General features: G+C 53.4%; 1 protein-coding gene across 1 annotated transcript in view; it reads right to left on the bottom strand.

Annotated features, from left to right (window-relative positions):
• Window positions 1-371: 371 nt before the first annotated feature.
• The window catches only part of ERGIC1 (endoplasmic reticulum-golgi intermediate compartment 1), a 97,320-nt gene continuing 82,026 nt past the window's right edge, over window positions 372-15,665 (bottom strand). The window contains exons 9-10 of the mRNA XM_069483855.1: window positions 13,527-13,649; window positions 372-2,352 (exon numbers count right to left, since the gene is read on the bottom strand). Of these exons, the coding sequence (XP_069339956.1) occupies window positions 2,245-2,352; window positions 13,527-13,649 (231 nt within the window). The 3' untranslated portion in view covers window positions 372-2,244. The remainder of the gene's footprint in view (window positions 2,353-13,526; window positions 13,650-15,665) is intronic.

Genomic DNA, 15,665 nt, shown 5'->3' with positions numbered 1-15,665 from the left:
ACCATGTTCCAGGAATAAACACTTCCCTTACATACATGATCTCATTCTGATACAATTTCTTTGCACATATTATAGACTCTATTTCCACAACAGCCCTGTGAGGTAGTTTTATTACTATCCCCATTTTCACCCAAGGAAACTGAGGTACCGAGAGGTTAAGGATGTAGACTGAGGCTACACAGCTAGGAAGTGGCAGATCCAAGAATGTTCTGTAGGGATTCAATAAAGTAAGGGCGTGATCCAAGGGGTCTTGACTTTCTGATCATCCTCACAGATCTTTCCAACATGTCCATCTTCTCTTCTCCGGAATTAAATTCCAGTCTGGCTGTGATTCCAGCCAAAATCAAGGTAGAAAGAATCACACAGCAATATATCTGAAAATCAGCCTTTTAATCTATTTGAACCTAGTAAGTGGGGAAAGAACTAAAACATTTTTTTCCCTTGAGATTTTGCTTATAAGAATAACAGGTCAGAGGTGTCTCTTCCATAGGAAATTGACATCCCCTATGTTCTTAGATTTTTTTTTAAAAAAATGCATAAAAGTAGAATTTCAACTCATGTGCATGCCACACATTTCCCGCCCCCACCCCACCCTGCCTCACCCGCTACAGGCACACGTATTCACACACCAAAGGGACTCCTCTCTATAACGGGAACAGAATGTAAAAAAAAAAAAAAAAAAAACTCATCCAAGTGGCCACAGATATCAGAAATAACCAAATGCATTTACACTCACAACATCAGTCAACTCATATGCAAGAGAAGAAGCTTTTCTAATTGGAATCCAGAACCAAAATTACAAATGGCAAGGACTTGAGCTATCCATATTGATAATTTAAAAAATCCTTCCACTGGACACTCCCCTTCATTACAAAAGTATGCAAACAATCTTGATATAAATGGAAAACAGACGGGTGGCTCTCTCCCTGGGACAAGAGGGCATAGCTAAAATTCCCTGGGTGGAATTTGTGCCTGGACCGTTGCCCCTCCCTTTCAGGACAAAAGGGGAAGGATGAAGGAGGGTAGCGGGATAGGGACCCCCTCAGGGGCAGGTGGGGAGACACTGAAGCTGCCCCAGGGGCCTGACCGTGTTGGTGTGTGGCCAGCCAATGGGAGAGCTCAGTGGCAAGTGGGCTATAACCGGGCTGCAGAGAGGTCCAAGTGCTCTGCACCCCTCAGGAACCCAGAAGGTGGAGGTCCAAAGACAGGAGAAGGGCTGGCCTGCTTTGCTTCCCAGACCTAAGGCCTTGGGACCAACAGCAGCTGTCTGGGAGAGGCTGCACGAGTATTTTAGGGTTGCAAGGAAGGATGCTTTCCATCTGGACACAAGTGCATGAGCCACGTCTATCTGGTCCTCAAAGGATGACTTTCCAGTCACACAACCCCCGCCCCTTGCCACTGCAGATCCCAACAGAGCGGTGGGGGGTCTTGGCAGTGGGAACCAGCCCCTCCACCAAGAAATGCTGTTGCCACACAGCACTGGGGCCGAGGCACATTGGTGGGGGGTTCAGAGGAACAAAAGAGAAGGAGGAGAATCTGTGACCTGCCTTGTGAGGCTGGTGGGCAGGTTTACGTCTCTACCACTGCTGCCAAACAACTGGGCACCTGCTTCTTGGAAGAACAAGGGAGGGGTGGGGGCAAAGGACTTGAGGCCTGGGCTCTAGGCTGGGCAAACAGAGACGGCGCAGGAGCAGGGTTTCCACTCTATAGTGTAAAATCTTAGGGGCCTGCCTGGGAAGTACCCTCCTTCGTTGAAGGCACCAGGTGGGAGTACCTTCGGGCAGCCTGGTTCCAAAGCTGAGAGCCCAGGTCTGGTGCCCCTGGGGCAGGTAGGCTGTGCAGGGAAGAAACCAAGTGATTAATGTGTCCAAATGGTGGGGCCTGCGAGATTGTCAAAGCCTGGCTGAGAGCTGGTTGATGTGGATTCTGGGCTGTTCTACTACGAGGGAAGAGACTGCAGCCTTCCCATAAGGGGTCCCCAATATCCCTGGAGTCCTTCTTGCCTGACTCTAGTCTTAGGGCTCCCCAGGAAGAGGGGAGCCACAACTTCAGGCAGTACAATTTGTCTAAAATTAAACACGGGGAAAAGAGGTAGCTGAGCCACCCTCTACCTTCCCCCCACCTCCCAAACGCTCTTTGGGACACAGCCAGATTCTGGGCCAGACTGAGGGCAAAAGGAGACGGGGTGCTGGAGGCAGGGCTGGCGGTCTCCTCGGGACCTCGGCCGCCGGGCTGAGCGCAACGTCAGTGCATCTTGCCCAGCTGGATCTTCTTCCAGGCCTCAGAGGCTGTGAAGATGCACGAGTCCAGAATACCGGCGACAGTGAAGGTCCCGCCAATGATGGCACAGATCTGAAAGAGGTGGGGAGGGGCGTTGGAGGTCAGCGCTGGAGGGAGCACCAGGCCAGACCCCTCCCAAATCACACGATGATGAGCTCTGCAAGTGCACACGCTGCCCCACTGTGCCCGTTACGCTGACCACATGGTCACCAACAGGGTCTGGAACATACTCAGAGCTCAAAGAAAACCACTTGTTAGATGATAAATTTGATAATATTTAATAATAAAATAAGTATCACCAACAGCAGCTCCTTTAATTCCCGTATTAACCCTCTGAACGAGGAAGGGAATTATTAGACCCATTTCACAGGTGAGGAAACCGAGGTTTGTGTGTTAACTTGCCTAAGTTCACTAAGTAAGTAGCAGAGCTGCAACTTGAACTCAGGTATATCTTGACCTTGGAGCCTGTGGTCTTAACCTCTACTCTGAATTTATCAGCTATTTATAATCCCATTTTCAGATGAGGAATGGAGGGTCTGAAAGGCAGCTCCATGGGCCCAAAGTCACATAGCCAGGATGTGGCAGTCCTGGGACTTGATGGGTAAAAAGCAAATAATCACACCAGTACGTGAAAAATTACAACTAAGGCAAGTGATACAAGTGGCAGAGAGGCCTATGGTGCCACCAGAAAGCTTACATTAAGGCAGGGTTTCTAACGGCACTGCTGACACTGGGGCCAGCTAATTCTCCGTTGTAGGGGCTGTCCTATGCACTGAAGGATGTTTAGCAGCATCCCATGAGCCATGAGATGCCAGTAGTGCCCTCTCCCCCATGCTGTGACAACCGAATGTCTCCAAACATTGCCAAATGTACCCTGGCGGGCAAAATCACGCTGATGATAATGAATGTCACTCATATGCGTATACATCAGAACTCTCTGGCACGTAATAATATGATCTAATAACCACAATAAAACAGACAATACCTGTGCAGCACCTTCTCTGTGCCAGGCATGGTTTGAAGTGTTTCATGCCCACCCCAGTGAATCCCCAGCTCAACCCTAGGAGGTAGATACTATTCTTATACCTATTTTACAGCCAAGGAAACTGAGGCACAGAGACCCCAAAGCACTTGTCCAATGCCACAGCAGGTGGCTGAACTGCGGTTCAAAACTTCCGAGCCTGTGCTCTCAACGCGACACCCTGCTGCTTCTCAGGCACGAACGGCCCCGCCTAATTGAATTACTGACTTAGCTCATCACAACTCCATTTGGGACTAATCAAACTAACATTATGTTTTACTCAAAATTTTGTAGCCTACAACTTGCTTTCTGATGACTTAAAAGAATCAAAATATGACTCCCACTGCTTCACTTGACCAGCCCAAAACAAAACAAAACACCCCACAAAGCATGGATGATGGGAGACGAAGGGAGTACATAGAAGGTCTGCCAGAAAGCTCTGAACATACTTCCCCCTGGAGCACCGGCTTTATGCCATTCATACGAACCGACAGCACCACCCACCCCATGCCTAGGAGCAGCAGGGACACTACAGCCCGTGCAGGAGGCGCCTTGTCACTGACGCACCTATGGGGCCCAGAGAGGGAAATGACTTGTCCAATGTCACACAATGCCGGAGGCAGAGCCAAGTCTGTCTGCCTCCAGAGCTCTGACTCTTTCCCCTGTGCCACATTTAAGGGACATTTAAATGATCACAGGACTCACTTAAATGAAGCCAACAGTTGGGCAGCCCCAGAGGGCCCCTAAGGCTGCTAGTGGCCCCGGAGGCGCCATGGCTGGTGGGCAGCCAGCCACCGACACACAACCACCAGAGGACTCTCTGGGAGCCAGCAGCGCCCTAATGGATTGACTGCGGCCAAGTGGTGGGACGCCAGGAGACAGTGAAGGCAAGAGAGAAGTGCAAATGGAACTGGCGTTTATTTTTTAAATGATATTTCCATGAGATGAGCTCAGCAGAGGCCCAGGACAGACAGAGCAGGTCTGTATGGATGGGCTGTAAGTGGAGCAGCTGCCATTCCAGTAATGACAGCCCGAGAAACCGGAGCAGCCCCCCAGGGAGTGAAGAGGACCAGGGGTGCTGGGGGGATTATTTTGAAGTGTTTTAAGCAGGCAGGGCCTCTCCTCGCCAGCCTCAGAGCATGACGCAGGGGTACTTTTCAGGGAAGATGACGGCAGGGGAGCTGGTTTATTTCGGAAGAGTGGATCAGATGATGGGAGATTTTATACCACAAAACGCTTTTAGGGCTTGGATCAGACGACAGGAAAATGTGACTTAAGTGCAATGAAGCAAAAAATAAAAAATAACCACACACACACATCTGTATTCATCTACACACTATTTGGAACCTGATGCCTATGACTCACACACAACTGGCACCCAGTCTGAACTCGCCTTTCACTGGGCTGGCCCAGAGAACAGGGAGACGACACATGCACTGAGGTCCACAAGAAAACACACAGCCTGTGGGGAAACTGAGGCCCTGGGAGCATGACAGTTGCTAAGCAACTGGCGCAGTCACAGAATGAGTTACTGTCAGCCTTCAGGCTAAGGGGGGACCCGCGGTGAGCTCCCATGTGTATCCACTGCCACCCACTCAGCAGCGGCCACCACCCTGCATCCGCGGCAGGGCTGGGCAAGGCCACCAGAGGCGGCGTGGGGAGGGGAAATCCTGACATGTTCCGGGGGGCTCCTCAAAGCTGAGAGAATTCTAGCCCATGTCGCCACAGCCCCCTTTCGCTATTTTGTCTTTAACCGGCCCAGGGCTCCGTGACATGCTCACAGCCCCAGGTGGCGACTGGCTTGAGGTGAGGTAGGGCCATGAGGAGGGTGTGGAGCTCCCTGGATTCTGGCTATGGGAGGACACAGGGACCCCCAGCACCAGGGTGTCACCACACCTGGACTCACCCAGGGAAGCGGTCAGTCGTGGCCGCCCCGTTCCTGAGAAGGTCACCGTTCCCATGTCTGAAACACAGGGAGATGCGCCACAAGGCTGCCCCAGCTAGGAAGTCTGTCTTTGGATCAGGCCCTCCGCTGGCAGGGCCGAGACAACAGGCCGCGCCATGTTTACGACTCCTCGGATGACGTGGGGCACAGGAACCAAGAGCAGACGACAGGAGGCTGAAGGGATCTCAAGAGCGGACAGGCGGGAGGGCAGGGGTGCTGCTGGCAAGAGGGCAGAGGGTGACTCCGCATTTCCCTGACCCATGGGACGGGGCCCGAGAGGAATGTGAATCAGTGAAAACAAAAATGAAGCGAATCGCACCCGCGGCACTTGGTTCCCACACAGAACAGCCGAGAGAGCCGGGCCTCTCTGGGGGTGCCGTGGGCGACGCAGGAGGGTGTCACGTCCTCACTGTCGTGGTGGGGACTGGGGAGGCACTGGGCCTTCCCTGCTGGCAGGAGGACACCGAGTCGTGCATCACTTACTAACTCTAACCACGGGAGAGCCTCTCTGGACCTCAGTTTCTTCGTCTAGAAAACAGGAAAGCCACTCCTACCTTGCTGATTGTTGTCCTGCAGAAAACATGCACCTGGCACTTAGTAGGTGCTCAGTAAACAACACCTAATCTTATCTTTCAGTTCATCAGAAGGCTCCAATCTTGTTGCTAAGATCTGAGATTTTCTAAACCGGAGACCCACTTTAATTAAAAAACTGGGTAAAATACCACTTATTCCCAGAGCAGACCTTCAGGTCTCAGTTGCCATTCTCTGTCTGGCACGTGAAACAGGGGCAAGTCAAGTCACAGACGACAGGACAGCAAGTGTCCGGGGCGCCAGAGGCAGGTTCCTAGCAGCCGCCCAGGGCCCTTGCACTGACACTCCAAGCAACCCATTCAACAGAAGGGGCAGCTGAGGCCCGCACAGGGTATTTGCCCAGGCGAGTGCCAAGGAGCCTCTGTGAGGAAGAAGAGCTCTCTGGGCAAAGCGCCTCAGGCCAGAGGCTGTTTGCATTCTTTGGCCAGTCGGGGAGCTCCCTGAATCTCACCGCTGCCCTCATCAACCCAAGCTCTCCTTTCCCTGAATGCCTGAGGGAGAGAAGGTAGCAAAGATAACTGGTCAGCGTTTGTTGAATAAGTAAAGGACTGAATGAGGAGTGGATAAGTGAGTTTGAGAGCGAGTGAGTGAATGAATGACTCCTTCCCGACAGGCCCGGACACGTCCATGCCCATGGCAGGCACGAAGGTGACTCACAGCAGGAGTGCAGCCAGGAGCTGGGGGAAGGCAGCGCTGTGGGAAAGGTGGGCCTAGAGGACGAGACTGAGGACGGGGCAGACAGGAGGCACCCCTCCCCCACTCGATCACTGCACCTCAAGACCCCTAGACCTGGAAGTGCAGCCCAGGGCCCAGGGGGCACCATGATGCCACAGAGAGAGCCTGGGCTTTGCAGTCCGGCAGAACTTGGCTTGGGCCCCTCCCGTCACTGTGTTCTTGCACCACCCTAGCTCCCCATGCCTCAGTTTCCTTATTTTTAAAAACGGGAAGACTAAGTCTCACCCCTTAGGACTGTTGTGGCGATGAATGAGGATGGCACACATACACATCGGGATGCCTGTTCCCTTGGTCCCTCGCCACTGCCATGCTATTGTATCTTCTCACCCAGCTGCAAGGCGGGGGGGGGGGGGGGCAACCTGGGGTGGGGGTTCTTCCCTGCAGGGGATGAGGGAGCAGGGCCGCTGAGCCAGGAAGGGCCACCACGGCCAATGCACGCAACCCTACTCTGGTCAGCAGCCACAACTCCGGAAATAAAAACGAGGACAATTTGATATCCAGGCCCCAGTGAGTCTGAGAGAAGCACACGAATTTGCGTTCATCAGAAGTCATCAATGATGCCCCTTTGTTCTTAGCCAGAGACTTCCTCTCGGAGGTTCCATCAGCTTCCCGGCCTTCCACCGTGACTAGAATGGAGTGGGCTCACCTACCTTTAAAAGGTGTGTGTGTGCGTTTTCCTTATGTTTTAATGACAGTTCTTAACTCCTTATGACACGGACGGTGTCCCAGCCACACTGGCAGGAGAGCTAAATGCCCGCAGTGAAGCCGCGCCACACACACCACGGTGGGGTGGGGGGAGACTCTGGGCTTTGGAGTAAACATTCTTGGGGTCCCCTCCTAGCTTCGTGACCCTGGCCGGGAAAGCCAGGCGACCCTTCTGATCCTTAGTTTCCCCCATCTGCAGAATGGGGCCCGCTGTGAGGATGGAGATGGCACCGTCCAGCTGCCAGCCATACCATCAGCACCTGGGCACCGTCCAGCCGCTTTCCTCGTGCAGCCAGCATTGCTTGAAAAGCCTGTGGCCAAGGCACAGTATGAGGAAATAAATAATGAATCGGAGTCCCACCAGATGCCAGCGGCGGCAGACAGACTGGAGCCGGGGATGAGAACACCAAAGTCGTGGAGGCAGAGGTGGGGGCTGTCGTGGGAGGGAAGTGGATGACTGGGCCCTGGACAGGCTGGGGTGGGGGAGGAAAGTGTGTGGCCTCATGCCTTCCAGACCCTCACCCTCGCCCCCCAGCCTAGGGCCCTGGGGAGGGTGGAGGCCTCTTCCTGCCATTTTTACAGTGGTACAGCTGCAAAACATCCACCCACGCCACCCCAACAAACCCCACCCTGCATGAGCACCTACTGTGTGCCTGGCCTGAGACGGTGCCTTCTTCTGTTTCTCACGCAGTCCTGGAGACTGCTAGGGGACCCTCACTTCACAGACAAGGACACAGAGGCTCAGAGAGAGAAAGGCTCATCCAAGGTCACGGGTTACCAAGTAAGCAAAGGTCACTAAAATCCAGGTTTGGGGGGGCTGCAAACGGCCCGTTTTTCTGTTCAGCCACCTTAACTCAATCCCACTGGAAGACTCCCCTCAGCCCCTCTCTCCATGTCAGGACAGCTTCTTTGTGTGGAGTTTGTTTTCTCAGTTTTGTTAAGGATTATATATCAAATATCCTGAAATAAGGGGGCCCCATCTCAAAGCCTACTTTGCAAAATAAAGCCCTCTGTCTTATAGTCCTCTTATGCCTTATAAAAGAGCACCAGGAGCCCTGAGTCTGTGTTCAGACCCAGCTGGAGCAATCTGTCTGTCCCTGGTGCACAGTCCTCTGAAGATTTAGCTCGGCTCTGAACTGAGGGATCTGAAGTTTTTTGCACATTTCCAAATCTGAATCATTGAGCTAATTTGGTTCTGTTCTGTTCCTTGAATAACAGAAATCGTCTCGGGTGGCGTGGACCAAGGTTCACCTCTCCATTTGTCTGTTCATTGTTTAACACCTACTTATTTCCCACCGGCACTGTACCAGGTCTGGAGACCAGAGATGACCAAGACCCAGTCTTCCTGGAGCTCGCAGTTTGGGGAGGAGAGGCACTGGGGAAGTCCGAGCAGGACACTCGGGGCAGAGAGAAGAGGCTCCGGGCTACCCACAGGAGGCTCTGAAGGTTATCCTGCCACTCCAGCAGTAAGGTGGTCTTTTCCCAACTCACACAAGGTAAAACCTTCTCAGCCTGTCACTTCTTCTTAAACTCCCCACCCCCTTATCGCCTTATCTCCCCTGGCCCAGAACTTGCTGCCTTTTGTTTCTGGCAAATGCTTGCAGAAGCTCAAACAGATGAACAAAAGGTAATCAGATATGGACAGGAAAACTCGCAAACTGTCAGCCAAGTAGCCTTAGATGGACATTTGCTTGCTTTTACAGGCCCTAGAGTGTGGCTGTGATTTCAGTATGCATACTCACAGCATCGCTTTGTTTCCTGATTCCCAGGATGAAAGCCACGGTACCAAATGATCCTGGTGTCCTACCAAGGGCTCCATGACTTCCGGGGGCCCTGTTGCTCCAACACCCTTGGGGACCCTTGTTTTGGAAGATGGAAGCTCCCAAGCTGGGGCGGGGGCCAGGGGATGCCGCAGAGGCAGGTGCTGGGGTCAGATCCCAGCCCTGCCATTTACTGGCTGTGTGACCATGGATGAGTTTCTTTACCTCCCTGAGCCTCAGTTCAATTCGTCTATAAAACAGGAATAATATCATCTACCTTGGAAAGTTGCTGGGAGGGTTAAAGGAGATGATTGTACAATTACCCGGCAGGTAGTAGGTGCTTAATAAAAACAGCTATATGATCACTTCTTCTTTTTAAGAGACGGAGTCTTGCTCTGTTGCACTGGCTAGAGTACAGCGGCCTCATCATAGCTCACAGGAACCTCAAACTCTTGAGTTCAAGCGATCCTCCTGCCTCAGCCTCTCAAGCAGCTGGGACCACAGGCACATGCCACCATGCCTGGCTAATGATCACATCTTTAAGCGGCTGTCCCTTCCACATTTCTGAGTACCTGTGTCCAGTCCAGGCCCTATGCTGGAAGCTGGGGACAGAGGTAAATCAGACCTGAAGGTCACAAGCAGACCTGGCAACCAGAAGTGCAGTCTAGAGTTCGCGGGCGAGTTTGTGGGAAGGTGGCAGGAGGAGCGCTGGCAGGTGGGCCGACTACAGCAACCCTCCCTCATGCCCAGGTTAAGCCTTGGCCAAGGGCGCTGAGCGCCACTTGAGTTAAATGAGCTGCACAGCTCTTCACGAATGGCAGGTTTTGAGTGGCGTTCGACAGGACGATGTCCTCGCCAGCCGGCACTTTTTGGTGGGCAAAACCTGTCAGCCATACTGGCCCAATTTGGCACTTTGCAACTTCTGGCTGTTCCTCCAAAATGAAATAAAACATGCAAGGAAAGAGATCCGACACCTCTGAAGCCATCCAATCTGTCACCACAACCCACTTGAAGGCAATCTCAGAAAAGGAGCTTCGGCAAGTGGCAAGGGACAAATGTGGGCGTGTGGGAGGAGAGCACTTGGAAGGGGATTACTCGCATGATGTCACACACGATCTGTTTATTCCCTCGGTGGTGGAATTTTCTGGTATAGCACACAGCACAGGTCTGAGCAAGGTGCCCTGGGTGCCTGGAGAGAGGAACTCCAGACAGCCTGGCTGAAGACGTCCAGGAGGAGCGACTGTTGAGGCTGGTGGGGGACTAGTCCTGCCCAGACGACCAGACCCTGGCGGGCAGCCTGGGACAAGCAGGTACTGGGTACTTGGCGGTGTATCTGGGTGGCCCCACCTGCCCTCATTCCAGCCCACCCACAGCTGCCTCCCCGCCCTGGGGCCGCCACATGACGACATCCTGGCCTAAGCCCCTCTCATCAGCAGCCGTCTGAGGAGCTATTTGCAGACGCCACCATTTGGGGCTCGGGCTTTGCAGGCAAGTGTTTGATTTTAAAAGCAGAGAAAGAGAAGCCACAGCAGGTGCCTCCACTTCCAGCCCGGCCCCACCCCACCCTCGGAGGGCTCCCAGGGATCTTTGTGCCCTGTGTGTATGTGTGTGTCTGAGTGTTAGCGTCATCCCCGCATCTGCTACCCTGTGACAAGGGCCTTTGAAGCTCCACAATGACGCCATCTGCTAGGGACAGCCGGCTGGCTCGCTCACTCGGAGCTGACCCCACAGTTTCCATGGCAACCAAGGTGGCAGCCTGGGGCCTTCAGAGAAACCACCAGGCTAATGATGTCAGGAGGTTCCCTGCAGCAGCGTGGCCCGCGCTTGCATGGAGGTGGATGGGCAGAGATGGAGAACAGGCTGGTGGCCGAGCAGGAGACAAGAAGGAAAAGGAGTCACAGAGGCGTTCAGTCTCTGGGGGATGGAGGAAGAGTCTCTCCCTGTAGCTTTTTGGAACCTCCTGCTCTCAGAACGTCAGTGGCTCACCTCAGCCTGACCTGTCCATCACCTGTCAAAGGAAGCCGCACGGCCCTTACACTGGGCACCTCTGCACGCACATTCCCTTTCCTTGGACCCTTCCTCCTCGCCCTTCAAGACCCACCTCAGGGTTTCCTTCTTGGAGCTTTCCAGACGGTGCCTCCCTCTGCCTGCTGTGCCTGGTGCACCTCTCCACCGGAGGCTCCTGAACGGGACTGCCGTTCTCTGTGTGCTCACCCACCTTCCCCACCAGCTGGGAGCTCCTTGAGGGTAGGCATGGTAAATTCTAGCAAATGCTCAATGAATAAATGAAGTCACTTCGTTTCTCAGCCACTTGCCAAGTGATTTCAACACCCAGAGTCTCGGCTGCACAGGACTGAACGGAAAGGGGGACGTGGAAGAGCCTTCTCCGCCCTGCAGTGAGGTGTGTGTGGGGTCCCTGCTGCCGTCACTGCCACAGGCCCCGGGGACTCTGAGGAGCAGACCGCATCTGCATGGAGGCACTGCGGTACCCACTCGGTGTCTGGCTTATTCTGGGTCGGCAGCAGGAGAACTGAGTCAGCACCAGGACCCGCTTGGGCTGTGCTACCCTGTGGGACTTGGGTAAAATCATTTGCTCACAAGTCCCCAGATCTGGGGGTCACAGGGTTGGTGCATCTCTCTCCAGAGTGGCTGCACCAGTTTCCCTATGCGCCCAGAGGACACGTGGGTCCCTGTGGCTTCACATCCTCCAGTCTTTGCGGTAGCAGGTTGTTAATTTCTGCCAGTCTGATAGGATGGAATTGGGTCTTGTTGTTTTGAATCTCACTTCTCTAATTTCTAGTGAACTTGGGCATCTTTTTGCTGCCACTAGGGGCTCCTCTGTGAACAGATGGTCCTCAGCCCTTACCCATTTTTCTTTTTGGTTGTTTAACTTTTTCTTACTGATCTGCAGAAGTTTTTTATATATGAATTCTGAAGATTACCCCTTTCTTTGTGTGATGGCAAATATCTTTTCCCCAATCTGTGTGGTGTCTCGGCTTTATGTTATGTGCCGTGTGTTGAACAGAAGTTCAGCAACTTGGCTTCTCAGAACCTCCCGCTCACAGGAGGTCTCATTGTTTATGTGGTCAAAAAGCACAGCAAAGAGCTGCTGTGAGGCTCGTATACAGGCCCCAGACGTATGACACCCTTTTTATATCTGCACAGAGCTTCCCCTTTCGTGATCCCCCTTGAATCCCACAAGGCCCTAGGAGGTGGCAAGAGCAGGGACGACCACTCCTATGTCGTAGACTAGAAGAGGGAGGCCTCGTCAGGGACATCCCACCCTCTGCCTCCCAGCACCACTCTTTCCCCTTCCAGACGCCGGCCCCTGATTTTTCTCCTGAGAACCCCCACGGCTCACAATCTTTGTTCCTATGATCTGGATGGGGTTGGCTCCTGAGGGGGCACGAGACCTAAGCCTGGCCAACCAGAGCCCTCCGCTCCCCAGGCCACAAGGATGGCATGGGGCCTGAGCCGGGCCGATGAGAGCCCTGGCTTCTCTAGGCCCTGGGGTGGAATTACCGAGAAAGAGGACATTTCTACTGGGAAGTTCCATTTGAGAATGAGGCCAGTACAGAGGGACGCAGAACAAAAGACGGACACAGATCTAGTCCTGACAATGTTCGCAGCTGGATCCCACCGTGCCTGAGGCCCACTGACCCCCCAGGCCAGCTCCAGGCGTGGGTCTGGATCTTCCATAACAGAGTCCTGACAAATACTGACCTAGGTACTGCAGGAAATGAAAGAGCCGAGACTAGACCACTGATCTAGAACCACTATTGAAAGTGTGAATAGGTATAGAAGCATAAGGGCCTTTCAGTACTATGTCTATCTTTAGGCCTCAGTTTCCAAATCTGTGAGGTAGGGATGATCACCTGTCTCTATCACCTCAGTGGACTCTGGCTTAGCCAGCATCTCTTGGGCCTCCTGGCTGAAGCAGGGCACTCTGCTTCTTTCCGACCCCAAGGACACGTGAACGGGAGGCCAGGAAACAGTATACTGGAGAGAAATCATCAGCATAGCAGAAAACTGACATCAGCTTGAAGCCACCCAGAGAAAACTGGGCATGGTAGAGACAAGGCAAAAAAGAAAGAGGACAGCGAGGGAGGGAGGGAGGCAAAGGCCCGATCACATCAGCAGCTGGAACTGGAAATTAGGCATGGAAAGAAAATGAGTGAAATCTTCACTGTAAAATTTAGACATAAAAGGATAAACCCTGCTAAGAATAATTTCTGTAAAAACAAAACTGGAGAAAATCATAAACATCTAGTGGAGTCATAAGTAGATTTGCTGCAGGAATTAAATGGATTTAGTGGCATTCCCGCCTGGATAATATTTTCTAAATGAAACATCATTGGTACTGATGTGTTTCCATCTGTGGGGACCAAGCCTCCTGCATTCAGCCAGAGTCCCCAGCCCTGCAGGCTCCGGCCTGTTTCAGCAAGAACAGGGGCACCCCAAGGGAAGGGAGCCCACAGCAGGCACTCACCGTGGTGATGAACCTGTACAGTGGCTGCCGTCTCTCTGTGTACTTGACCGTGATGGGGCTGAGGTCGTAGCGGAACCAGATGGCAGGGATGATGCGGCCCGTGTGGCTGTAGGCAACATACTCCTGGGGTACAGAAGTGGGGAGGATGAGAGAATCAGAGGCACAAACTGTCTCACGGTGGGTGGGGGTTGAACTGCAGAGGGCGCCTGGCCTCCCTGTCTCCCCCAAGGAGCCAGACTCCCCCAGCCCCTTCCCCACCCCCACGTCCCTTCCCCTGCAGGCCCCAGCTTCCGCCATCAGCATCTGGGCGTTTTTGCCCCTTTGGCTGTTAGAAATCGACCATGCAAGCTGGAAGCAGCACCAGAATCAAAATATGAATGTGAAAGCAGAGATGTAAAAGGCAAAGTGTGATTTGGGGCTCAGTCTGGGTAAAGGCCTATTTCCCCCCTCAACTCATAGGCTGCGCCGAAGCCATCCATCTATTCGACGACCATCCGCTGTGCTGGCGCCCGGCTGGCCTTGCTGGCTGCTGGGGACCCTGAGGTGAGCAAGCCCTGCCCCTCCCCTGAGGGGGCCACAGTCTGGAGAAGGAGGCTCGACATAAAAATACCGCCAACAGTGCAACATTATGTACGTGGGATGGAGGGACATGGAGCGTTGAGGGGGCCACGAACGAGTGACCAATCCTCCCCAGGGGCATCTGGAAGACTTACTGAGGAGGGGACATTCTGAGCCATGCATGCCAGACAAGGAGGCATCCCGACAGCTGTGTGTGTGTGTGTATATGCGTGTATGCACGTGTGTATGTATGTGCGTGTGAGAGAGAGAGAGAGAGAAAGAGATGAGTATCAAGGCCATGTGGGGAGCGAGGAACATCACACAACTGGAAAGCAGGCGGGCCCAGCCCCACCACAAACCTCCCTGAGACTGCACACAGCAGGGACCTACAGGACGCTAAGGGGCTGGGCTACCAGTGCATCCCTGGGCTAGTCCCTGCCTCCCCTGCGGCCTTGCTTTCCCCATCTAAACACTGAGGGGTCTGGGATGATGACCCGTGGGATCTTTCAGGTTGGCCACGCCAGGGTGCTGAAAGTCTCTGGGCTATTCTTACGTGTCTGCAACAACTGGAGATGAAACCAACCACTGGGGCACCCAGCCCCAGCCCCAAATGCTGGGCCCAGTCGGCTCTGAGACCCGCCCTCGCTGCAGGAGCACCACTCGCTCACAGGGCGAGCGGGGCCAGGGCCACAGAGAATGCTGAGCACGCGGTTCTGGCTGCTGGGTCCTTGCCACAGCCTTGGGGGCAGGAGCATTGAGCAAAGAAAGATTAGCTTTCTTTAGGGAGGGATGATGGGGCAGGGTGACTGTCTGGGTCAAAAGCCCAGGACTGAGGGTCAGAGAAAAACAGTGAAAAACAGCAGCAGTCAGTATCATTTACCCAAAGCCTTCTTTGTGGGCTAAGCATTTTTGAAAACATTGCCTCATTTGACAGCACTCTTAGAAAGTGAGTACCACCCTCATTTTACAAATGAGTAAACCAAGGCAGAGAGTGGTCATGTGATGTGTCCCGGGTCACATAGCTAGTGAGGGACGGAGCTGGAATTTGAACTGGCAGTGTGGTCCCAAGCCGTCACTCTCTCTGCCCAGACTGCGTCTGTGTTTCCCATCTGTTAGCTGCTGTCAGCAATTGAGGGTTACAATGAGATGCCCACCATGAAACAGTGAGTAAAAGAAACGGACTCTCCTTGGAGAGCTACGGCAGAACACCCATCCAGCGCGGACTGGAGCAGAGGGACCAAGTCACCCGACAGAGCAGCTCCCAGGTGGGCGGATGCAGCACCTTGCTCAGACTGAGTGGGTGAGGCCATCAAGAGGCCAGGCCCAGGAGCCCATGGAGAACCTGGTTCTAATCCCCACTCGGCCTCTTTATAGCTCCCCAACCACCTCTCAGTGCCTCAAGGGCCAAATCTGTAAAATGGGGACAGTAATAGTCCCAGTGTCAGAGCTGTCATGACGGTTACAAAGGATGATGAAGGCAGAGAGCTTGGCATGTCTAGCCCACTGTAAGTACTCAATAAATAACAGCTACTACTCCTACTATAACATTTACATAATTGAGCTAAACAATGTATTAGTTAT

This window comes from Eulemur rufifrons, chromosome 10, assembly GCF_041146395.1.
Source record: "Eulemur rufifrons isolate Redbay chromosome 10, OSU_ERuf_1, whole genome shotgun sequence".
Lineage (NCBI taxonomy): Eukaryota > Metazoa > Chordata > Mammalia > Primates > Lemuridae > Eulemur > Eulemur rufifrons.
The sequence above is the reverse complement of the archived record's forward strand: the minus strand, read 5'-3'. Positions and strand labels throughout refer to the sequence as shown.